We start from the raw sequence: 26,242 nt of genomic DNA on the forward strand, positions 1-26,242 counted from the left end.
GATCTAGGGGAGCTCCCTGGCGGGGAGCGACACTTAACCTTGCATGGCCAGGAATCAGAAAACTGATTTTTTTTTAAAAACCTGAAACAAGATTTTGCCTATATAGCCTTTTCAGTATAAAATGGGAGAGTGCTTTGATTAAAGTTACTTCCTAGACTCACCTCCCCTTTAAAAATCAACCAAAAACAATAATGGAAGAGTGTGCTGACATGTTTGACGTGGCTGTTTTCTGTAGAAGTTCCTGAACGATTACGGCATGGTCTGGGTGGGTGCTGAGAAGGACGAGAGCAGCAACGTGTACCTAAAGGAAGAGGAGGAGCCTCGGGAGCTGCCGGTTCCCAGTGGGCCAGTTTGGTTCCCAGGTAAGTCGTATTGTTACTGGACGAGGCATTGATTGGACTCCCTCTGGAGAAGGGTGTGAGGTACTGGTCACTGGAACCACAGGGAGGAAGTTGTGGCCCTGGAGAGGGTGCAGCACAGGCCCCAGGTCTCTAACATATAGACGTTGGCCTGTTCTTGTTTAAAAAAAGAGAAGATATCAAGGCACCTAATAGTTTTGAAGAGGATTGATCTAGGTAAATTGTTCATGCAGGTGATGAATTTCAAAAATTTAGGAACATAATTTAGGGAACTGTTTAATTTTTCAAAGAGAAAATAAGTCTGGGGAGAGCAAATTTATTCAGAGTACACCCCCATTTTACATAGAATTACATAGAGTCTACAGGCCATTCGGCCCAATTGGTCTATGCCGGTGTTTATGCTTCACACAAGCCTCCTCCGCCCCCTCTTCACACCCCCCCCCCTCAGCATATCCTTCTATTCCTTTCTCCCTCATGTGTTTATCGAGCTTCCCCTTAAATGAATCTATGTTATTCGCCACAACCACTCCATGTGGTAGCGAGTTCCACATTCTCACCACTCTCTGGGTAAAGAAGTTTCTCCTGAATTTAATAGTGACTATCTTATATCTATGGCCCCTAATTTTGGACTCCCCCATTTTATATTAAGAATTCTCTCGTGTAAATTCCAAGTTCCCACACTCCCAGCTTGGAGGGAGCACGGACTGGAGAGTCAGCTCTCTGTGTGTTACCCTGTCTCTAGCCAGGAAAGGTCATGTTTCTTACCCACCATCCTTCCCCTCCCCGTTAACTGCATCGCTGGACGAGGCTGATGCAAAGTTCCCAGCCGGTAGTGTAGCTTTCCAGGGTTGTGTCACTCTGGATCGGTTCTCACAACCCTCCCTTGTCATTTCTAATGGATCAGCTCTGGGACACACAGGGTCTGTTCCCATTGGACAAATAGGTAATTCTGGCAGAATTATTTCACTCAAAGGGAAGTGGACCTATGGACTGAGTTACCAGGGAAGAACATTGAATCAAACAGTAAAAATAGGTTCAAAAAAACAACTGAGAACATAGAAACATAGAAAATTGGAGCAAGAGTAGGCCATTCGGCCCTTCGGGCCTGCTCCGCCATTCAAAATGATCATGGCTGATCGTCTAACTCAGTACCCTGTTCCCGCTTTTTCCCCATATCCCTTGATCCCTTTAGCATTAAGAAATCTATCTATCTCCTTCTTGAATACATATAATGTCTTGGCCTCCACTGCCTTCTGTGGTAGAGAATTCCACAGGTTCACCACCCTCTGAGTGAAGAAATTTCTCCCCATCTCAGTTCTAAATGGCATACCCCGTATCCTGAGACTGTGACCCCTGGTTCTGGATTCCCCAGCCATCGGGAACATCCTCCCTGCATCTAGCCTGTCCAGTCCTGTTAGAATTTTATATGTTTCGATGAGATCACCTCTCATTCTTCTCAATATTAGTGAATATAGGCCTAGTCAACCCAATCTCTCCTCATACGTCAGTCCTGCCATCCCAGGAATCAGTTTGTTGCACTCCTTCCATGGCAAGGACATCCTTCCTCAGATAAGGAGATCGAAACTGCACACAATACTCCAGATGTGGTCTCAACAAGGCCCTGTATAACTGCAGTAAGACATCGCTGCTCCTGTACTCAAATCGTCTTGCAATGAAGGCCAACATACCATTTGTCTTCCTAACTGCTTGCTGCACCTGAATGCTCGCTTTCAGCGACTGCTGTACAAGGACACCCAGGTCTCGTTGCACCTCCCCTTTTCCCAATCTATAACCATTCAGATAATAATCTACCTTTCTGTTTTTACAACCAAAGTGGATAACCTCACATTTATCCACGTTATACTGCATCTGCCATGTTCTTGCCCACTCACCCAACTTGTCTAAATCACATTGGAGCCTCTTTGCATCCTCCTCACAGCTCACATTCCACCCCAGCTTTGTGTCGTCTGTAAACTTGGAAATGTTACATTTAGTTCCCTCATCCAGATCATTGATATATATTGTGACTAGCTGGGGCCCAAGCACTGATCCCTGCGGTACCCCACTAATCACTGCCTGCCACCCCGAAAAAGACCCGTTTATTCCTACTCTCTGTTTCCTGTCTGTCAACCAATTCTCAATCCATGTCAGTATATTCCCCCTAATCCCATGTGCTTTAATTTTGCACACTAACCTCTTGTGTGGGACCTTATCAAAAGCCTTCTGAAAATCCAAATACACCACATCCACTGGTTCTCCCCTATCTATTCTATTAGTTACATCCTCAAAAAACTCCAGTAGATTTGTTAAGCATGATTTCCCTTTCATAAACCCATGCTGACTTTGTCCAATCCCGTTAATGCCCTCCAAGTGTTCTGTTATCGCATCTTTTAGAATAGACTCTAGCATTTTCCCCACTACTAATGTTAGGCTAACTGGTCTGTAATTCCGTTTTTTCTCTCCCTCCTTTTTTAAATAGTGGGGTTACATTTGCCACCCTCCAATCTGTAGGAACTGTTCCAGAGTCTATAGAATTTTGGAAGATGATCACCAATGCATCCACTATTTCCAGGGCCACTTCCTGTCGTCCTCTGGGATGTCGATTATCAGGCCCTGGGGATTTGTCAGCCTTTAGCCCCATTAATTTCCCCAGCACTTTTTTTTTACTAATACTGGTTTCCTTCAGTTCCTCCCTCTCACTAGACCCTTGGTTCCCTAACATTTCTGGCAGGTTATTTGTGTCCTCCTTTGTGAAGACAGAACCAAAGTATGTGTTTAATTGTTCTGCCATTTATTTGTTCCCCATTATAATTTCCCCCATTTCTGAATGTAAGGGACCTACATTAGCCTTCACTAATCTTTTTCTCTTGACATATTCATAGAAGCTTTTACAGTCAGTTTTTATGTTCCCTGCTAGTTTACTCTCATACTCTATTTTTCCCCTCTTAATCAATCTCTTTGTCCTCCTTTGCTGAATTCTGAACTGCTCCCAATCCTCAGGCTTGCCGCTTTTTCTGGCAATTTTATATGCCTCCTCTTTGGATCTAATACTATCCCTAATTTCTTTTGTAAGCCACGGTTGAGCCACCTTTCCTGTTTCATTTTTGCGCCAGACAGGAATGAATAATTGTTGTAATTCCTGCACATGTTCTTTAAATATTAGCCATGGCCTATCCACCGTCATCCCTTTTAGTAAAGTTCCCAATCTATCATAGCCAACATGCACCTCATACTTTCGTAATTTCTTTTATTTAGATTCAGGACCCTAGTTTCGGATTCGACTACTTCACTCTCCATCTTAATGAGGAATTCTATCATGTTATGGTCGCTCTTCCCTAAGGGACCCCGCACAACAAGCTTGTTAATTAATCCTTTCTCATTGCACAATACCCAGTCTAGGATCGCCTGTTCTCTAGTTGGTTCCTCAACGTATTGGTCTGGAAAACCATCACGTACACACTCCAGGAATTTCTCCCCCACGGTATTATTGCTAATTTGGTTTGACCAATCTATATGTAGATTAAAGTCACCCATGATTATAGTTGTAGCCTTCTTGCATATGTCTCTAATTTCCTGTTTAATGCCCTCCTCTACATCTCCGCTACTGTTTGGGGTCTATAGACAACCCTCACTAATGTTTTCTGCCCCTTGGTGTTTCTTAGCTCCACCCATTCAGATTCCACATCGTGATTTTCCGAGCCAATATCCTTCCTCACTATTGCATTGATTTCCTCCTTTACCAACAATGCTACCCCACCTCCTTTCCCTTTTTGCCTGTCCTTCCTAAATATTGAACACCCCTGGATGTTCAGTTCCCATCCTTGGTCACCCTGCAGCCATGTCTCCGTAATCGCAACTATATCATAACCGTTAATATCTATCTGCGCTGTTAATTCATCTAGCTTATTGCGAATGCTCTGTGCATTAAGACACAATGCCTTTAGACTTGTCTTTTTAAGATTGCTAGTCATCTTAGTTTTATTTTGCACTCTAGCCCTTATTTGTTTTTTGCCCTTGTTTTCTCTGCCTTCCACTATTGCTTCTTCCCTTTCTGTCTTTTGTTTCTATCCTTGTTTCCCCCTCCTCTGACTCCCCGCTCAGGTGCCCATCCCCCTGCCATTCTAGTTTAAACCTTCCCCAACAGCACTAACAAACACCCCCGCGAGGACATTGGTCCCGGTCCTGCTCGGGTGTAACCCGTCCTGCTTGTACAGGTCCCACCTTCCCCAGAACCGGTCCCAATGTCCCAGGAATCTAAATCCCTCCCTCCTACAACATCCCTGCAGCCACGCATTCATCTGGTCTATTCTCCTGTTCCTATACTCACTAGCACGTGGCACTGGCAGTAATCCTGAGATCACCACCTTTGAAGTCCTGCTTTTTAACTTATTTCCTAACTCCTTAAATTCACCTTGCAGGACCTCATCCCTTTTTTTACCTATGTCGTTGGTACCGATATGGACCACGACTACTGGCTGTTCACCCTCCCCCTCCAGAATTCCCTGCAGCCGCTCCGTGACATCCTTGACCCTAGCACCAGGGAGGCAACATACCATCCTGGAGTCACATTTGCGGCCGCAGAAACGCCTATCTGTTCCCCTTACAATTGAATCCCCTATCACTATAGCCCTGCCACTCTTCTTCCTCCCCTCCTGTGCAGCAGAGCCACCCGTGGTGCCATGAACCTGGCTCTTGCTGCTTTCCCCTGATAAGCCATCTCCCCCAACAGTATCTAAAGCAGAATATCTGTTTGAGAGGGAGATGGTCCCAGGGGACTCCTGCTATACCTGCCTAGTCCTTTTACTCTGCCTGGCGGTCACCCATTTCCTTTCTGCCTGCGTAATCTTTACCTGCGGTGTGACCACCTCACTGAACGTGCTATCCACGATAGTCTCAGCATCGCGGATGCTCCACAGTGAATCCACCCGCAGCTCCAGCTCCGAAATGCGGTTAGCCAGTAGCTGCAGCTGGACATGCTTCCTGCACACATGGCCGCCAAGGACACCTGTAGTGTCCATGACTTCCCACATCGTACAGGAGGAGCATATCACGGGTGCGAGATCTGCTGCCATGACTTGCCTCAGATTTACACTGCATTCATCTCTCGGACTCTCTTCCCACTTTCTAGACTCACCTTTTACACTGCGCTCACCTCTTGGAATTCTGCTTTTACATTGCGCTCACCTCTCGGCCTCTCCTCCCGCTCTCGGACTCTCCTCCCGCTCTCGGCCTCTCCTCCCGCTCTCGGCCTCTCCTCCCGCTCTCGGACTGTCCTCCCGCTCTCGGCCTCTCCTCCCGCTCTCGGACTCTCCTCCCGCTCTCGGACTGTCCTCCCGCTCTCGGCCTCTCCTCCCGCTCTCGGACTCTCCTCCCGCTCTCGGACACTCCTCCCGCTCTCGGCCTCTCCTCCCGCTCTCGGCCTCTCCTCCCGCTCTCGGCCTCTCCTCCCGCTCTCGGCCTCTCCTCCCGCTCTCGGCCTCTCCTCCCGCTCTCGGCCTCTCCTCCCGCTCTCGGGCTCTCCCCCCGCTCTCGGCCTCTCCTCCCGCTCTCGGGCTCTCCTCTTACACTGCGCTCACCTCTCGGACATTTGGCCCTGAGCTAAGTTTCCGACCCCATATCTGCCGTCTTTCAGATGAGACGTTAAATCGAGGCCCCGTCTGCCCTCTGACGAGGACTTAAAAGATCCCATGGCACTATTTCGAAGAAGAGCAGGGGAGTTCTCCCAGGTGTCCTGGGGCCAATATTTATCCCTCAACCAACCTCACTAAAAACAGATTATCCGCTCATTCTGTTTGTGGGACCTTGCTGTGCGCAAATTGGCTGACTCATTTCCTACAAACAGTGACTACCCTTCAAAAGTACTTAATTGGCTTTAAAGCGCTTTGGGATGCCTCAAGGTCATGAAAGACGCTATAGAAATGCACGTTCTTTCCTTTCCTCTAAGATGTTTGGTTGAGTGATGGGCTAAATCTGTTTATACTCTGGCATCCGTAATTACCTTTCTTTCCTGAATGAAGGGATAATTATCTTTCTATTGAGGAAAATAATGAACCCAAATTAAGAAGGTAGGTGTGCACAATTTAACTACCAGGATTTCCAAACACTCCTTGGTGACTCTTGCCAGTTGTAATAAATCCGACCCTGACACCTTGTGGGTGGTGAAGAGTTCTTTATTGAGGTGATCAAACCAAGCACAAATTAAAACAATTATAATGCTCAAGCCATAGTTCTAACAACAGAACAAAATTACCCCGTTGTCTTCTGAGTAGAGACACTCGACCTGCTCAGGTGTTTCCTTCTTCTTTGTAGCTTCTTCCTCTCCTACTGACGTCTTACAATCACCTGTACTTATACTGGTCTTGTAATCGGTAGCAGCCCAAACCGGGTACCTGGAGCCTCGAAATGTGATGTTGTTTTTCCAACATAACAAGATCAGGGAAGATAAGATTGATTGGTTATTGTCAGCTGGATGAGTTTAGACTGGAGGGAGACAAGGCCGATCAGCCATGAGCGGCTTATCTCAACAGGCTAATTTCTTTTTGAGACAGGTATTGTCCAGAGCTGCAGTGATTAAGATAAGGCTGGTCGACCATGAGTAGCTTATCTCAACAAAATATTCTTACTAAATTCTTTTAAAGATATAACCAAGGATTACAGTAGCTACCCTGAGCACAGTTTATTTCAGCATTTTAGTTTTAACTGTTTCTTTGCCAGGCAGTGTAATTAAAATGATATGTACACCATATCTTCATGGACTCTTGCTGAAATCTTCCTTGACCTGTCCATTCTTACACAGTGTACAGTCCACAACTGCCAGAAACCCTTTGGTACCTTGGTCCAATGGGTCACCCTTCATGTGACAGCCAAGAGAATACTCAAAAAATGTTTTGGTGTGAAGATGGTGAATGAATGGATCCACATGGTCTGGAGCCTTTCGGGGTAGGAAGGCCCTGAGGTCTGTGCCCAGTTACCTAATCTCAGTTAGGCCGAAGTTGGATTGCTCCAATTGGCATCAGTATCCCTGGGGTTGGGGGTGAGGGGGGAGAGGAAAGTCATCCATAATTTCTGTTCCTGATTTCTATCGAGCAACTGCTTGCTGGGATCACCGTGTAAGAACAGGCTCAGGCTCAGGCTCAAGCTCAAGCTCAGGCTCAGGCGTGATTCACCCCACAGCTCAATAGCCTCTGGCTTTCCGGTCTCTCAGATAAAGAATGACCGTCTGACCGAGGTACTGAAAGACTGCTAGCAAGAAAATTGCCTCTTCATTCAGGAAGAAAGGAAATTATGGCCCTTAGAGTATAAACGGGTGTAGTGACTCAACCAAATAGATTAGAAAGACTACCAAAGGGATGATACAAATCACGGTCTCTATCCAAACACCTGTGCGGTGTCCGTATCACTGCAGTTCTGTGCAGGATACACATTGGCCCTCGGTGCTAAGCATGTCCCACAACAACAACTTGCATTTATATAGCGCCTTTAACGTAGTAAAACGTCCCAAGGTGCTTCACAGGAGCGATTATCAAACAAAATTTGACACCGAGCCACATAAGGAAATATTAGGACAGGCAGAGGTAAATTTTACGGGCATTTTAAAGGAGGAGAGAGAAGTAGAGAGGAGGAGAGGTTTAGGGAGGGAATTCCAGACCTTAGGCCCCAGGCAGCTGAAGGCACGGCCGCCAATGATGAGGTGATGAAAATGGGGGATGCGCAAGAGGCCAGAATTGGAGGAGCGCAGAGATCTTGGAGGTCTGGAGGAGGTTACAGAGATAGGGAGGCTTCAAGTTTCAAGACTGGCCCTGCACCTATTGTTTCTTTGAAAGGATGAGGATTATATGAAGGTTTGGAATCAGCTCTTGGGACATTCCATTCAGTTACTGAGCAACGGTGGCTTCACCCAAAGGTTACGTTTGCGATGTAATTATCGTAAAGTTACAGAAATTTAATCTGCAGTGAATTATAAATACTATTGTGTTACATTAAAAAGACATTTATATATTGCCTTAAACCAATTTACACCCAATGATTTGCAAGATCTCACAAACTGTAATGAGGCATATGATCCATTTATCTGTTTTGAGGGTGTTGGCACAGGACACCCGGAGAACCCTCCTCCTTATCTTCCAATAATACTTATGGGATCTTTAATATCCACCAGATCAGGCAGACAGACACCTTTGACAGCGTGGCGCTCCCTCAGTGCTGCCCCTCCGACAGCGCGGCGCTCCCTCAGTGCTGCCCCTCCGACAGCGCGGCGCTCCCTCAGTGCTGCCCCTCCGACAGCGCGGCGCTCCCTCAGTGCTGCCCCTCCGACAGCGCGGCGCTCCCTCAGTGCTGCCCCTCCGACAGCGCGGCGCTCCCTCAGTGCTGCCCCTCCGACAGCGCGGCGCTCCCTCAGTGCTGCCCCTCCGACAGCGCGGCGCTCCCTCAGTGCTGCCCCTCCGACAGCGCGGCGCTCCCTCAGTGCTGCCCCTCCGACAGCGCGGCGCTCCCTCAGTGCTGCCCCTCCGACAGCGCGGCGCTCCCTCAGTGCTGCACTGGAGCGTCAGTCTGGATTATGTGTTTAGGTCCTGGAGTGGGGCTTGAACCCGCGATCCATCAGCAAGAGTGCTACCCATTGAGCCAAGGCTGGTGTATACATTCTAATCCTGACATTGCTCAGTATAGTAATAGGGGAGCGAGCTTGCAGAGCAACCGACTTGAGCACATAATCTAGGCTGGTACAATTTTAAAGGGTGTGCAGGAACTGAGAGACTCAGGGGTGTATGTACACAAATCTTTGAAGGTGGCAGGACAAGTGGAGAAGGCTGTTTTTTTAAAAAAAAAGCATACGTGATCCTGGGCTTTATAAATGGAGGCATAGAGTTCAAAAGCAAGGAAGTTATGCTAAACCTTTATAAAAAACTTGCCAAGCCCCTGTTGGAGTATTGTGTTCAATTCTGAGCACCACATTTTAGGAGGGATGTCAAGGCTTTAGAGAGGATACAGAAAAGATTTATTAGAATGGTGCCAGGGATGAGGGACTTCAGTTATGTGGAGAGACTGGAAAAGCTGGGTTCGTTCTCCTTTGAACAGTGAAGGTTAAGGGGAGATTTGATAGAGGTGTTCAAAATCATGAACGGTTTTGACAGAGTAAATAAGGAGAAACTGTTTCCAGTGGCAGAAGGGTCGGTAACCAGAGGACACAGATTTAAGGTGATTGGCAAAAGATCCAGAGGCGACATGAGGGAAAAAAATTTACGCAACGAGTTGTTGTGATCTGGAATGCGCTGCCTGAAAGGGCGGTGGAAGCAGATTCAATAATAACTTTCAAAAGGAAAATTAGATAAATATGTGAAGGGGAAAAAATTGCAGGGCTGTCGGGGGAAAAGCCGGGGAGTGGGACTAGTTGGAGAGCTCTTCCAAAGGCACAGGCATGATGGGCCAAATGGCCTCCTTCTGTGCTATATCATTCAATGATTCTATATAAAATAGTTATTTTCAGACAGTTGTGAATTCCTAAGCTGTGTTTCTTTCAAGGGCATGGGCTGTGTATTTACTGATTGATCTTTTAACAAGGTTAAACCACAGAGCTGCTCGATTTGCTGCAATAGCATAAGGCATGTCTTGTGATGCACCAAATGGAAATTGTGGCTTAGCTCACTTCCACCTGTTGAAATGAAGCAAGAGCATTCTTGTCACAGATCAAACTGCTCGGTTCAATAGTCCAATTAGCAGATTCTTAACATTTCTTCTGTTGTCTTTTAAACTGCAGTGAGCTTTCTGATTGGATTAGGTACTTTTTTTGGGGGGGGTGGTGAAACTATCAACTGTATAATTTAATCCACTTATGAGTCTGACGGGGGAGATAAAGAAGAATTAAATCATTTAAAGATGCATTCTCTCATTGGAGACAACTCATTTTATTTTATTCTCTTGCCTTCCCTTCCGAGTCACCGTCAACAAAACCACTTCTATTTATGTAGCGTCTTTAATGTTCCAATGCACTTCACACAAAAAATAGACAAAGGAACAGAAGCTGAGGCTTGGAGGGCGAGATTAGGAGGGCTGAATGGAAGCATAGTTGAAAAGATGCATTTTGAGAAGTGGAGAGACACAGAGGCCGCACACTTCCTTACATTACAACAGCAACTACACTTCAAAAGTACTTAATTGTCCAAAAACGCTTTACAGACATCCTGAAGTTGTGAAAGGCGATATAGAAATGCAATTCCTTTCTTTCCTTTCAATGCTGTAGTGGTGTAGCCACCAAGCCAACTTCTTGGAGAACAATTGCCAATAAAAACTATTGGGTGGTAACTTTGTGGGAAGAATAAAATAAGCAAATTAGGAAAGCTGTTGTAAGCTGTTATTCCTCCTGTCAGATTATGAGGCCGTGCAGTGGCCCAGCAAGTTGGTTGCCAAGATCCTGTGCCAAGATTTGGAAGTTTGTGACCATGGTTCCTACACAATGAGTTTCTTGTCTTGCTGTAGTTGCTAGGTAGAGGCCTAGGAGTTAAAGTTCTCAATTGGGGAAAGGCCAATTTTACTAAAGCTAAGAAGTGATTTAGCCAAAATGGACTGGAAACAGCTACTTGAAGGTGGGAGGCATCAAGGGGAAGATTCAAGGGGTGCAGAGTAAACATGTTCCCACAAAGAGAAAGGGTGGGGCTGCCAAATCTAGAGCCGCCTGGATGTCAAGGAGCATACAGGGTAAGATAAGGCAGAAAAGGAAAGCTTATGTCAGACACCAAGAGCTCAATACTGCAGAAAGACTAGAGGAGTATAAAAAGTGCAGGGGTGAAATTAGGAAAGCAAAGAGAGGGCATGAAAAAATATCGGCAAGTAAAATCAAGGAAAACCCAAAGATGTTTTATAAATACATTAAGAGCAAGAAGATAACTAAGGAAAGAGTAGGGCCTATTAGAGAGGGACAATGCAGACATTGTAGTTAAGGAGGAGGAGTGTGAAATATTGGATGGGATAAACTTAGTGAGAGAGGAAGTATTAAGGGAGGATCATCATTTTCCAATCCTCACTGGATACAGGCGTGGTGCCGGAGGATTGGAGGACTGCTAACGTTGTACCGTTGTTTAAAAAGGGAGCGAGGGATAGACCGAGTAATTACAGGCCAGTCAGTCTGACCTCGGTGGTGGACAAATTATTGGAATCAATTCTGAGGGACAGGATAAACCGTCACTTAGAAAGGCACGGAGTAATCAAGGACAGTCAGCACGGATTTGTTAAGGGAAGGTCGTGTCTGACTAACTTGATTGAATTTTTTGAGGAGGTAACAAGGAGGGTCAATGGGGGTAGTGCATTTGATGTAGTCTACATGGATTTTAGCAAGGCTTTTGACAAGGTCCCACATGGCAGACTGGTCAAAAAAGTAAAAGCCCATGGGATCCAAGGGAGAGTGGCAAGTTGGATCCAAAATTGGCTCAGTGGCAGGAAGCAAAGGGTAATGGTCGACGGGTGTTTTTGTGACTGGAAGGCTGTTTCCAGTGGGGTTCCGCAGGGCTCAGTACTTGGTCCCTTGCTTTTTGTGATATATATTAATAATTTGGACTGAAATGTAGAAGGCATGATTAAGAATTTGCAGATGATACAAAAATTGACCGTGTGGTTGATAGTGAGGAGGAAAGCTGTAGACTGCAGGAAGATATCAATGGACTGGTCAGGTGGGCAGAAAAGTGGCAAATGAAATTCAATCTGGAGAAGTGTGAAGTAATGCATTTGGGGAGAGCAAACAAGGCAAGGAAGTACACAATAAATGGGAGGATACTGAGAGGTGTAGAGGAAGTGAGGGACCTTGGAGTGCATGTCCACAGATCCCTGAAGGTAGCAGGACAGGTAGATAAGGTGGTTAAGAAGGCATATGGAATACTTTCCTTTATTAGCCGAGGCATAGAATATAAGAGCAGGTACGTTATGCTAGAACTGTATAAAGCACTAGTTAGGTCACAGCTTGAGTACAGTGTACAGTTCTGGTCACCACATTACAGGAAGGATGTCATTGTACCAGAGAGGGTATAGGGGAGATTTACGAGGATGTTGCCAGGACTGGAGAATTTTAGCTATGAGGAAAGATTGGATAGGCTGGGGTTGTTCTCTTTGGAACAAAGGAGGCTGAGGGGTGATTTAATTGAGGTGTACAAAATTATGAGGGGCCTAGACAGAGTGGATAGGAAGGACCTATTTCCCTTAGCGGAGAGGTCAATAACCAGGGGACATAGATTTAAAGTGATTGGTAGAAGGATTAGAGGGGAGCTGAGGAAAAAAATTCCACCCAGATGGTGGTGGGGGTCTGGAACTCACTGCCTGAGAGGGTGGTAGAGGCAGAAACCCTCAACTCATTTAAAAAGTACCTGGATGTGCACCTGAATTGCCGTGATCAGCAGGGCTATGGACCAAGTGCTGGAAAGAGGGATTCGGCTGGGTGGCTCATTTTCAGCCGGCATAGACCTGACTGGCCGAATGGCCTCCTTCTGTGCTGTAAATTTTCTATGATTCTCTAGGACCAGATTGCCCCGTCTCAGCCTGGGAATAGTGTGTGGATAAAGGAGAGTTAAAATATAGCAGTAAAATCTAGTCGATGCTGTGTGGGTTCACTCATTCAGGAAAGAACTGAATAAAGATGTGGTTGTGAACAAGGTTGAACATACATACTGAGGTGATTGAATCTTGTTGCACAATGGCCCCGGTGAGGTTAACAGAGAACTGTAGACCAGAGTTCAGTAGTAGAGACTTGGAGATGAACAATATTCTGCAAATTTCCTTGACTTATTTTTGTGGGAATTGCGGAGTATTTACGTAGAACTTTTCCTCAGGAGATTAAATGGGTGGGGGTAGAGAACCTGAGGGAAACTTTTGTACTCTGCGTGGCAAAACTCTAAACCCCTGAATATTTTGTTCGCTTAGCGCCCAGGGGAAATCTCCCACCTCCCTCCTCCCCCCCTCCCCTGTTCTCCCCCTCCTCTGCATGTCCCCCCTCTCCTCTGTGTCCCCCCCTCCCCTCCTCTGTGTCCCCCCCTCCCCTCCTCTGTGTCCCCCCCTCCCCTCCTCTGTGTCCCCCCCTCCCCTCCTCTGTGTCCCCCCCTCCCCTCCTCTGTGTCCCCCCCTCCCCTCCTCTGTGTCCCCCCCTCCCCTCCTCTGTGTCCCCCCCTCCCCTCCTCTGTGTCCCCCCCTCCCCTCCTCTGTGTCCCCCCCTCCCCTCCTCTGTGTCCCCCCCTCCCCTCCTCTGTGTCCCCCCTCCCCTCCTCTGTGTCCCCCCCTCCCCTCCTCTGTGTGTCCCCCCTCACCCCTGTTCTCCCTCTCCTCTGTGTCCCCCCCCCTCCCGTTCTATGTTTTATTATGTTCTCGTAACTAAAACTGACATTGGATTCCTGCAGTGATACTGACAACTTGATCGAAAATAATTTAGAGCAAAGAACAATCGATGCTGGGCCTGTAGAACATGTCACGTTTGAAAGTGTTGTGGAGGTTTGATGCAGTCCTTTGTAACGTGCACTTTCTGTAAACCAGTTGACACCTGCTCTATCTGAAGGGATCTGAGCCTCTGTAACGCTTGCTGCGAGCTGTTATTTCTGTCGCTACATGGCTAATGGAATCACACGCCATGTCCTCGATTCATTTACACATTTCATTTTTTCAACTAACCACCTGAAGCAAAGCCTCCTTTGGCCGGTTATTGGATTGAATGTTCCCTAAGCTTGGCTCGATCGCTGACAGTCGCTGTTTATCTAGGGGTCTGTGGCACCAGTCCCTGCGGTTACTCGCCATATTTACAGGTCTCCGTGTTGGCATCGCTCTGCTCTTCAATTCTGTTATCTTAAGGGTTCGGTATCAAGGCGTCAATTTTAGGCACCTGTCCTCTTGCCGACCAATTACATTTTCCGATTTGTGGCACATTTCAGCTTTTCCACGTTGGGGATGTGTTGTGCTGATCCAGCAGAGACGGTGAGTGTGTGACTGAGGTGCACGTTCCAGTGAAATCTAGAGATAGCCCAACCAAATGAGAAATTTTTACACCGGAGCATGCAGATTAATGTTAAATTGGTAATCATTCACATTGTCAATGGAGTGAAAGAGATTAGTCACAGCCAGTATAGAAATTACATAGAATGTACAGCACAGAAACAGGCCATTCGGCCCAACTAGTCAATGCCGGTGTTGATGCTCCACACAAGCCAATGCAAACCATCTTGGTTCTCAAAGATAGTGGCCATGATAAGGCTGGTGTACTGAGCTAATGGCCTTTTTCATAACCACTGTTTGAGCAGCACCAAACTTTATGATGTCAGTTGTAATTCTGGCCTACTGCTGCCAGGTTTTAATTCGCGTTTTTAAACAACTAAAATCACATTGGACGAAATGCTAATAGTCTACTGAACATAAATGAGAAGCTCTGGCCGAGACCACTTCCGTTTATAATAATAGTTTCAAGCTCTTTAAAATAAGTCCCCAATCACTCTGTTCACATCAGGTACAGTAGTCCAGTGGTTGGGGGAGTACAGTAGTCCAGTGGTTGGGGGAGTACAGTAGTCCAGTGGTTGGGGGAGTACAGTAGTCCAGTGGTTGGGGGAGTACAGTAGTCCAGTGGTTGGGGGAGTACAGTAGTCCAGTGGTTGGGGGAGTACAGTAGTCCAGTGGTTGGGGGAGTACAGTAGTCCAGTGGTTGGGGGAGTACAGTAGTCCAGTGGTTGGGGGAGTACAGTAGTCCAGTGGTTGGGGGAGTACAGTAGTCCAGTGGTTGGGGGAGTACAGTAGTCCAGTGGTTGGGGGAGTACAGTAGTCCAGTGGTTGGGGGAGTACAGTAGTCCAGTGGTTGGGGGAGTACAGTAGTCCAGTGGTTGGGGGAGTACAGTAGTCCAGTGGTTGGGGGAGTACAGTAGTCCAGTGGTTGGGGGAGTACAGTAGTCCAGTGGTTGGGGGAGTACAGTAGTCCAGTGGTTGGGGGAGTACAGTAGTCCAGTGGTTGGGGGAGTACAGTAGTCCAGTGGTTGGGGGAGTACAGTAGTCCAGTGGTTGGGGGGGGTACAGTAGCCCAGTGGTTGGGGGGGATACAGTAGTCCAGTGGTTAGGGGGGATACAGTAGTCCAGTGGTTGGGGGGGGGTACAGTAGTCCAGTGGTTGGGGGGATACAGTAGTCCAGTGGTTGGGGGGTTACAGTAGTCCAGTGGTTAGGGGGGGGTACAGTAGCCCAGTGGTTGGGGGGGATACAGTAGTCCAGTGGTTGGGGGAGTACAGTAGTCCAGTGGTTGGGGGATACAGTAGTCCAGTGGTTGGGGGGATACAGTAGTCCAGTGGTTGGGGGAGTACAGTAGTCCAGTGGTTGGGGGAGTACAGTAGTCCAGTGGTTGGGGGAGTACAGTAGTCCAGTGGTTGGGGGGTACAGTAGTCCAGTGGTTGGGGGGGGTACAGTAGCCCAGTGGTTGGGGGGGATACAGTAGTCCAGTGGTTAGGGGGGATACAGTAGTCCAGTGGTTGGGGGGGGTACAGTAGTCCAGTGGTTGGGGGGATACAGTAGTCCAGTGGTTGGGGGGTTACAGTAGTCCAGTGGTTAGGGGGGGTACAGTAGCCCAGTGGTTGGGGGAGTACAGTAGCCCAGTGGTTGGGGGAGTACAGTCGTCCAGTGGTTGGGGGGATACAGTCGTCCAGTGGTTGGGGGGATACAGTAGTCCAGTGGTTGGGGGGATACAGTAGTCCAGTGGTTGGGGGAGTACAGTAGTCCAGTGGTTGGGGGAGTACAGTAGTCCAGTGGTTGGGGGAGTACAGTAGTCCAGTGGTTGGGGGAGTACAGTAGTCCAGTGGTTGGGGGAGTACAGTAGTCCAGTGGTTGGGGGAGTACAGTAGTCCAGTGGTTGGGGGAGTACAGTAGTCCAGTGGTTGGGGGAGTACAGTAGTCCAGTGGTTGTGGGAGTACAGTAGTCCAGTGGTTGGGGGAGTACAGTAGTCCAGTGGTTGGGGGAGTACAGTAGTCCAGTGGTTGGGGGAGTACAGTAGTCCAGTGGTTGGGGGGATACAGTAGTCCAGTGGTTGGGGGGGTGGTACGGTAGTCCAGTGGTTGGGGGGGTGGTACGGTAGTCCAGTGGTTGGGGGGATGGTACGGTAGTCCAGTGGTTTGGGGGGGTACAGTAGTCCAGTGGTTATGGTATTGGACTAGTAAGCCAGAGTTTGTGAGTTTGAATCCCATGGTAAGTTGGGAAATTGAATTCAACAGGAACATAGGAACTGGAGTAGGCCATTGGACTCCTCGCACCTGTTCCTCATCAATTTGTCTGTTTGGTAATCTCATGTTCTTTTTTGATCTGATATTATTATGATCCAGAATGCTCTGCCTGAAAGGATGATGGAAGCAGATTCAATAGTAATTTTCAAAAGGGAATTGGATAAATACTTGAAGAGGTAAAATTTGCAGGGCTACGGGGAAAGGGCAGGGGAGTGGGACTAATTGGATAGCTCTTTCAAAGAGACTCGACTGGGTGGAGGCGTCTGAATGCTGAGACGGTACGGGATTGGAGCAGTAGAGGAGGTAATCGGGCTTGTTGCTGGACTGGGTCTCTGGGTTAAAAAGAGCCAGCACAGGCATGATGGGTCGAATGGCCACCTTCTGTGCTGTCAGATTCTATGGTATCTTGGGGCCAGATTTCTATTTGAAAACATTCTGCAGTGCTTTTCACCTACACCTACACCTACAATGGAACAAAGTGTGGTTTTCACAGGTTTGTCAGACATTAACTGGTGTCAGTGAGTGAATTAGGGGATCCTGCTGTGTGTTGTTATTTCATGTATCAGATGTGAGGCCTTGCAGTGGCCTGTACCGTTGTTCAGTGTCAAGAATTGGTGAAGAGCTGGTTTGTGCCCACAATATCCTCACACTGAGCTCCTGCTTCTGTTGAAGCCAGCAGAGTGCCGCACCAGGTCGAATAGCCAGTTCCAGTGCAGCCTGGTAGAGGACCAGGAGTAGATTCCAGATATGTGGAAAGTCAATTCGCACGAACCCTGGAGACGCAACGCCGAAACTGCCCAAATTTGTCATTCTGGAGCAAATATACGATTCAAAATGGCTGAGAGAATTTCACCAGAATGGAGTCAGGCCTGTGAAGAGGAGAGGCTATGCTGTGATAAAGGGGGGAACTCAACTCTGGCAATCACAACAAAATCCAGCTCGAGAATCCCAATGAACCCACTTGTGCTGTTCCCACCTGCCGGACGGACATGGGCGATGTACAGAATGCCTGGTCTGAACTGAAAGTCCATGTTGAGGAGAAGGTGCTTTGTCTGTAATGCCCAGACACTGCAGGCGTGCGTCCTCAAACCCAACAGGGCAACTTTTGCCCGGGAGATATCCAGTCGAGCAACAGGCCCGGTCACCTCCTTCACCTCACCAATCCTGTACCGTCTCGGAACTCAGCCCCCTCCACCCAGTCTGCAGCAGCACCTCTGGATTGGACTATCTCCTGCCAGGACCCTGAACAGACTTCTGCAAACGAGAGGTCGGCCCAGACATGTTTCACTCTCTCACATCCCATCCATTAAACAGTCGTCTTGGAGTTTTCCTTCAAGCAATGCTTTCTGCCATAATCAGACCGTTCCTTGGTGAGGTAGCTTGCTTGGTGTGTTTGGTGTTGAGGTGTGTGCTGTCCCACACTTTGACTTTTGCTGCTGTATTGTCTTGTGTTTCATTGGCTATTACTTTTAGCATCGTTTGATGTGATTATTCACTTTTACCTTGCATAATAGAAACTCTTTCGTTGTCAGTCCAAAAAAAATCTCGTTTTCCGTTCTCCATAACTCAGTCTTACTCTGTCAAAGCCTCTTCCTCTGGGGCCTCCATACATTCACTTCAATTCTCCCTGTGTAAACATGTCTCTTCTGAGAAGTGAATGATTTTATAACCACAGGAAATCTGGTGATGTGTTTCAGAAAATAGCCGCGATTATTTTTTTAAAGCACTGGCGTCTAGTTCAGCCAAGTGTTGCTGCCTGGCCTCCTGTATCGGCACCTGGTGATGGTTTGTCTTTCTTTCCCGCAGGATACGGTAACCACGTTCCTGCTACCAAGGACAGCAGCGACCGTCAGCCACGGCAGTCTGACGTGACCGAATCCAGCAAAAGCACGTCACATTCCGTAGCTCTTGAACCAGGCGGTGAGGTCCTGCCTTACAAATCCCAAAGTGACCCCGAGAAGGATCTAATCGTACTCCAGGATGCTCACAGTTCGATCCTGGCCTCCTGCTATTCAAGCCTGGAGGAGCCAGTTATCAAAGGCATCCAAAAGCTGGAGCACAACATGAACAATGTGATCCAGGAGGTCTCGAGCACCCTGACTGCCCTCAATTACAGCCTTGGGCAGATTCTACAGTCACCAGCGATCACCAGCAGAGTGGACAAGAATAAAAGTGGTCGTATCCATGACCCATGACCCATCACCACCAGGGCAGTTTTAGGATCTTACACAGGACAGGAATTATCGAGCTCCCTGAAGTAGTCATAGAGTCTGAAAGAAACACTATTTGACATTCAGAAATCTCCAGTTTATTTTTTTTCCCCTCTCAATGAATCCTAGGGCCTGGGATTTTGTCTCTTCCTATCTTTTCTTTTCTTTTCATTGGCGGGCACAGCCTCCAAAAAGAAAATAAATCCAGGTTTAACAGCAGTATTTAATCTGGTTGTCTGTGTGCACATATCGCTGTCCCTCGCACAGACCTCGATGGACCTAGCACACCCGGTGCAGTGGGGAGGCGGGGGAGGTGGGGCTGACGCATAATGATGGAGGTGGAGGACAGGGAACTCTGCCTGTGCAAAAACGTGATCTATGAGTATGTGACGCTCATGTTGGGCGCCAGGGCCTGTAAAGTGTTTCACTCCCTTCATCTCGATGAGCACCACGTACCCGCTCCCATCCCCAGACAGGTACAGTCATTGCCATCACCGTTTCTTGTGCGCCCGGTGTCTTTTCAGCAGGTGTGGTGCTGGGCCAAGCATTCAAGCAAATGCATTAGAGATGTTGGAAGTGAGGCTGGATGCCACGTTGGGAGAGTTAGGATACAACGGGGCGAATGGCCTTTCCTCATCCTTGACTTGATGTTCTGAGTCATAGTTGCTGCCTCCTGAACCAACAAGCCATGTAATATGTGTGTGCCTGGTATGGACCATGCCTAAAACAGTGGGTAACACATGTGCCTGGCATGGACCATGCCTAAAACTGGGTAACACGTGTGCCTGGCATGGACCATGCCTAAATCTGGGTAACACGTGCCTGGCATGGACCATGCCTAAAACAGTGGGTAACACATGTGCCTGGCATGGACCATGCCTAAAACTGGGTAACACGTGTGCCTGGCATGGACCATGCCTAAATCTGGGTAACACGTGCCTGGCATGGACCATGCCTAAAATACTGAGTAACATGTCTATACGCGGCATGAGCCATACCTAAAACACTGGACAACATATGTGTGCCTGGCATGAACCATGCCTAAACACAAAGAGACCAGTGACTGTACTTTGGTTAGTGTGTGATTAAAATAAAAGAGTTAATGGCAGTCGCACAAATTTATTTACACTGATGACTGTCTACAAGATGCTCGACATGTTTCTTTATCTTGTAACAGTAGTAACTTTGATCAGCTATCTGCATGTTTTAAGCCTGAGTTTGCTTTAAACAACAGTAACTGCGTTTGAAAGTAATTCTTTTTGTGTGGGGTGCTTTGAGATGTTTCTGGGAGATGTGATGAGAGCCTTTCTAGGCTTTTTTTTTAGACCGCTGATGTTGCGCAAAAAAATCCAGAGAGTTTTAAAGTTAATTTTCTAACCTTTGAATCTGTTGCGATCATCTTAAAATGCTGCATGTGGTTTGTCTCGATCAGAGTCTAACCACCCTTTGAAAGAGACACAATCCACCACACCCAAATATGTCTCAGTCAGACTCGACAGCTCTGCTCGCTGTAAATGTAGCTGCTCCAATTTAACGTGAATAAATATACTGGTACAAAGTATGAATGCCTAAGTGTAAAATGTTAGAATATCCAGTTTTATAAAATAGACTTCTAACATTTCTTTTACTTCCTCCACTAATCCCTTCGCCTGGATTGAATGTGTAATAGTCCATAAGTAAAAGTGACTACAGTCTGCCGATTGAAGGATGGTTTGGTTGTAAAGAGTTATAAAAAGTTCCAGGCTAGAAATAGGCCATTTGGCCCATTGAGTCTGTGCTGGTGTTTTCCTCCACATAACCCACCCAGTCTAATTGCACTCCCCCCCTCCCCTCCCTCCCCATACCCTTTTGATATCCCACCCAGTCTAATCCCACTCTCCTGCTCATTCCCCATACCCTTTAATATCCCACCCAGTCTAATCCCACTCTCCCTCACTCCCCATACCCTTTAATATCCCCCCAGTCTAATCCCACTCTCCCCTTCACTCCCCGTACCCTTTAATATCCCACCCAGTCTAATCCCACTCTCCCTCACTCCCCGTACCCTTTAATATCCCACCCAGTCTAATCCCACTCTCCCTCACTCCCCGTACCCTTTAATATCCCACCCAGTCTAATCCCACTCTCCCTCACTCCCCATACCCTTTAATATCCCACCCAGTCTAATCCCACTCTCCCCCTCACTCCCCATACCCTTTAATATCCCACCCAGTCTAATCCCACTCTCCCCTTCACTCCCCATACCCTTTAATATCCCACCCAGTCTAATCCCATTCTCCTGCTCATTCCCCTTACCTCTTAATATTATCTAGAGTCATAGAGTCATAGAGTTATACAGCACGGATAGAGGCCCTTCGGCCCATCGTGTCCGCGCCGGCCATCAAGCCCAGTCTAATCTAATCCCATATTCCAGCATTTGGTCCGTAGCCTTGTATGCTATGGCATTTCAAGTGCTCATCCAAGTGCTTCTTGAATGTTGTGAGGGTTCCTGCCTTCACAACCCTTTCAGGCAGTGAGTTCCAGACTCCAACCACCCTCTGGGTGAAAAAGTTCTTTCTCAAATCCCCTCTAAACCTCCCGCCTTTTACCTTGAATCTATGCCCCCTTGTTATAGAACCCTCAACGAAGGGAAAAAGCTCCTTAGTATCCATCCTATCTGTGCCCCTCATAATTTTGTACACCTCAATCATGTCCCCCCTCAGCCTCCTCTGCTCCAAGGAAAACAAACCCAATCTTCCCAGTCTCTCTTCATAGCTGAAGTGCTCCAGCCCTGGTAACATCCTGGTGAATCTCCTCTGCACCCTCTCCAAAGCGATCACATCCTTCCTGTAGTGTGGCGACCAGAACTGCACACAGTACTCCAGCTGTGGCCTAACCAGTGTTTTATACAGCTCCATCATAACCTCCTTGCTCTTATATTCTATGCCTCGGCTAATAAAGGCAAGTATCCCATATGCCTTCTTTACCACCTTATCTACCTGTTCCGCCGCCTTCAGGGATCTGTGAACTTGCACACCAAGATCCCTCTGACCCTCTGTCTTGCCTAGGGTCTTCCCATTCATTGTGTATTCCCTTGCCTTGTTAGTCCCTCCAAAGTGCATCACCTCGCACTTTTCCGGGTTAAATTCCATTTGCCACTGTTCCGCCCATCTGACCAACCCATCTATATCGTCCTGCAGACTGAGGCTATCCTCCTCGCTATTTACCACCCTACCAATCTTTGTATCATCAGTGAACTTACTGATCATACCTTTTACATTCATATCCAAGTCGTTAATGTAGACTAATGTAATCTAATTCCCTGTTAGAAGAATTTATGAAATCTGCTGCAACAACAGCACAGAATTCCAGATTCTAATCACCCTCTGGGTAAAGAATTTTTCATCTATCTGCTCCGTTATATTTTCACATTCTTCCTCGGTACAGATCTGTTAACCCCCCAGTAGTTCCTTGCTCTGTCTAAGGCAATTCCAACCCAACAATAAAAGGGGAAGTGAAAACGCCGATGTGTTGGTTTGGATTGGAGGAGGACTTTCTGTTAATGTCTCTAGATCTCATTCTGGGGCCCTCACTTGCAAGAATCCTAGACCGTGCTCTTTACACAATGGTCTCTAGCCTCAAGGTTATTCAAACAGAGATCAACTGGTCTCTGAGTCTTTTTCTGAGTTGGTGAGCACTTAGTATTGAAGAAGATCTCGGTAAATCCTCCTCCCCTTCTCCTCTCCTCTCCCCTTCTCCTTATCTCCTCTCCTCTTCTCCTCTCCTCCCCTCTCTCTCCTCCATTCTTCCCTCTCACCCACTGTGGCTGAGAGGAAATCACCTTGAACCTGGATTTGCAAGGTTCTCCTTTCCAGCTTCATGCCCCTGCCCTCCACAAACTACAGATTATCCAGAATCCTACGGCCTTCACGCTCTCCTGCACAACGTCCCCCACTCCCATCCTTGCCAATGGAGCATTTATAGGTTCCAAATCTTCACCTTCAAATACCTCCATGGCTCCAGCCCACCCTACCTCTGTGATCTTTCCAGCCAGACATCCCTGCCCCCGGTCTCTGCTCCTCTTACTCTGGGCTAGAGTTCATTTCCCCCATTCCCCCAAAGGTGTTTGTACTATCAGCTGCTACACCCTCCCATTCCCTCCCCCCCCCCCTCCCCCACCCGGTTCCAAAACCCTTCTCTTTGATGAAGCCTCCTCTCTGACCTCTCTTCCCCTTTTTTCTTCTCCTACTCATGGTCTACCTTTCTGCAAAGTGCTGTGTGATGCTGCTGCCCCTATGAGGGTCACAACAGAAATGTAAATTTATTACATAGCATCTACAGCACAGAAACAGGCCATTCGGCCCAACAGGTCCATGCCAGTGTTTATGCTCCACACAAGCCTCCTCCCACCCCTCTCACCCTATCTGCAAATCATTCTATTCCTTTCTCCCTCATGTACTTATCCAGCTTCCCCTTAAATGCAATTTACTATTGATACATTTTTGGAGCTCCCTATTTACCAGAGGTACTGGTGGCCACTCTCTCTCACGCTGTTTCTCGGCTCTGCTTATGTTCACAGATGATGCTGCTGTGAAGTCTTTTCGAATGGATTTTGATTTGGTTCTAGAAAATATCAAAGATTTGAATATTCTGGCTGGTGAAGGGGAGGCTAGGATTGAGCACATTGCGGGAGGAGCTCGCCTGAAGAGGCCGGACCCCATAGCTCTCGCACTCTTCAAGAACGGGATTGTGATGTTTAATGGCCCGTTCAGATCATTCAATCAACCCTCAACACAGGTAAAGCATGCACCTTAAACACCGCGCACTGTGCACAGTCTAATGGCATTCACTTAAACAGTGTAAGAGAACTTACCTTAAACCATGTTACTCTGACTGCGTGATTTGATTTAAGGAAAAGGACTTGGGATTTGCATTTCTACAGCACCTTTCACAAACTCCGGATGTCCCAAAGTGCTTTACAGCCAATGAAGTACTTTTGAAGTGTAGTCACTGTTGTAATGTAGGAAACGCAGCAGCCAATTTGCAAACAGCAAGATCCCACAAACAGCAATGTGATAATGACCAGATAATTTTTTTTACAATGCTCAAGTCCTTTCATTTTTGGGATCTGGTTTCAGAACCAGCTCCGACCGCTGGAATGAAAGTCCGCTGTCTGTCATGGCCTTGCATGAAATTTGTTTGAGGATATCTCAACTGCTCATAGGCCCACAAACAAAACTGGCCACAATTATCATTAATTAGCAGCCTTAGTGGACACGGGATGGCTGGTATGGGAAAGTAGGGTGCTCTTCTGAGGTTAGGGGTTAAGGTACATTGTTGGGGCAGAGTAAAGTGAGCTTTACCCCCTTGTCTGGCCACACTGTACTTGGGTTGAAAGTACTTGATCCTGACACTGGTGCAAAATGTGGAAAAGCATGTTCTATTCCTGAGCACTGACAATGGCCATCTCAATATGTACAAAAAAAATCAGAGTTTTGAACAAGGTAGTTGTGGCTGAGAATCATACGTACACCAAATAGATGATAAGTGGCTGTGGAGAATGGACCAGGACTGTTTCCCAACAATGGTCACTTCAGCCATACCCAGTCAATCATCTCCCTCACATCAGCAGGCTCAGTAACTCCTTCCCAAGCTGGTTCCTGTAATGATGTCACTGACATTCCGTGTGTATTTTCCAAATAGCCCTGTTGTGGTATTTTGACATTAGCGTTCCCATAACAAATTCCCACCTGTGCTATTTTAACCTATTTAAAATAGACTTATTGATGCTAGAGTAACAAGACACAGGCAGGAATTTAGTACAAGATCATTAAAGCTTTTGTACAAGACGTTACTGATCAGGAAATATACCCTATCCATAGCATAGTAAAAAATCTTACTTCATGTACAGAGCATTACTTCATGTGCAGAGCATTACTTCGTGTTCTCATGTTTTTGTTACACTTTTTGTGTCAACTTTGTCACCATAAATCTGTCACGCTGCAATTGCACCTTTCTACCAGTCGTGGCGCCGTCCCTTACCCTGTGCTGCAGAGAAACTCCCAGACTCATCAACTCTACTCTCTGTTTCCCAAACTACCCGAACTTTTGCTATTAAACTATGTGATACAAAATCAAAGTATTATATAAAAATAAGGACAGAATGTAAGACTTTACAATGGGGATTTGAATTACATCTGTTGCCTTAGCCCAATGTTCCCCACCCTCTAATCCCACTTCACCTGAAGACCACACTTGGTCTTGACTCTCCGTGTGCAACGTCATTGGAGATCGGCTAATAAGGCACACTGTGAATTGTAACTGGTCCATAATATTTACATATGAAGGTAGCAGGACAAGGAGATAAAGCTGTTAAAAAATCATACAGGTTCCATGGCTTTATAAGGCATAGAGTACAAAAGCAAGGAAGTTATGGTAAACCTTTATAAATCACTGGTTAGATCTCTGCTGGAGTATTGTGTCTAATTTTGTGCACCACACTTTAGGAAGGATGTCAAGGCCTTGGAGAGGTGCAGAGGAGATTTACTAGAATGGTATCAGGGATGAGGGACTTCAGTTATGTGGAGAGACTGGAGAAACTGGGATTGTTCTCCTTAAAGCAGAGAAGGTTAAGGGGAGATTTAATAGAGGTGTTCAAAATCATGAAAGGTTTTGTTAGAGTAAATAAGGAGAAGCTATTTCCAATGGCTGAAGGGTCAGTAATCAGAGGAGACAGATTTGGCAAAAGAACCGGGGCGGGGGAGATGAGGAGAATTGTTTTTACACAGTGAGTTATTATGATCTGGAATTCACTGCCTGAAAGGGAGTTGGAAGCAGATTCAATAGTAACTTTCAAGAGGGAATTGGATAAATACTTAACAAGGAAAAATTTGCAGGGCTATGGGGAAAGAGAGGGGGGAGTAGGATTAATTGGATAGCTCTTTCAAAGAGTCAGCACAGGCACGATGGGCTGAAAGGCCTCCTCCTGTGCTGTATGATTCTATGTACAAAATGTTTTGGTGGATTGTCATTGACTACTTGTTGCAGGAGCCCAAAGCACTGTGTTGATTGTTCTTTAGGTTGGGGGCGTTACCCGGTTTTATGTTCGATGTTATTTGTGATCACAAAGCCCAGTGGTGATTTAACACAAACTGCTTCTCCTTTTCTTCCCCAATTGTTTGATTTTAGCACTGTATGCAGGATATCATGGACGGATATTTCCCTTCAGAGCTGCAGAGCAGGTATCCAAATGGAATCCCAATTAAGGTAAAAGTCTGAACAACGAGGTATTAGCAGTGGAAAAGCACAACTGTACTTGATGGAGTGGCATTAGCATCAAAATGTTCTGTTGATGTAATTAACTTTTTTAACAAGGAGCTGCAGGAGTGTCTGTGCTGAAAAGGACTCTCCTTGGAACTCTATAGTCAACTGTGGAATGGAGTTGGTCAGAGTTTTTTAAAAAAGAGAGAACTTGCCTTTAAATG

At 46.9% G+C, this 26,242-nt stretch overlaps 1 protein-coding gene across 2 annotated transcripts in view; it reads left to right on the forward strand.

The window, feature by feature from the left end:
* ubxn11 (UBX domain protein 11) overlaps positions 1-26,242 on the forward strand; it is a 70,911-nt gene that overhangs the window by 23,376 nt on the left and 21,293 nt on the right. For both annotated transcript variants that reach the window (XM_068006913.1, XM_068006912.1), the window contains exons 7-9: positions 236-362; positions 23,338-23,555; positions 25,947-26,024. In XM_068006913.1, coding sequence (XP_067863014.1) covers positions 236-362; positions 23,338-23,555; positions 25,947-26,024 — 423 coding nt within the window. The remainder of the gene's footprint in view (positions 1-235; positions 363-23,337; positions 23,556-25,946; positions 26,025-26,242) is intronic.

This window comes from Heptranchias perlo, chromosome 26 (assembly GCF_035084215.1).
Source record: "Heptranchias perlo isolate sHepPer1 chromosome 26, sHepPer1.hap1, whole genome shotgun sequence".
In the NCBI taxonomy this organism is placed as follows: Eukaryota; Metazoa; Chordata; class Chondrichthyes; order Hexanchiformes; family Hexanchidae; genus Heptranchias; species Heptranchias perlo.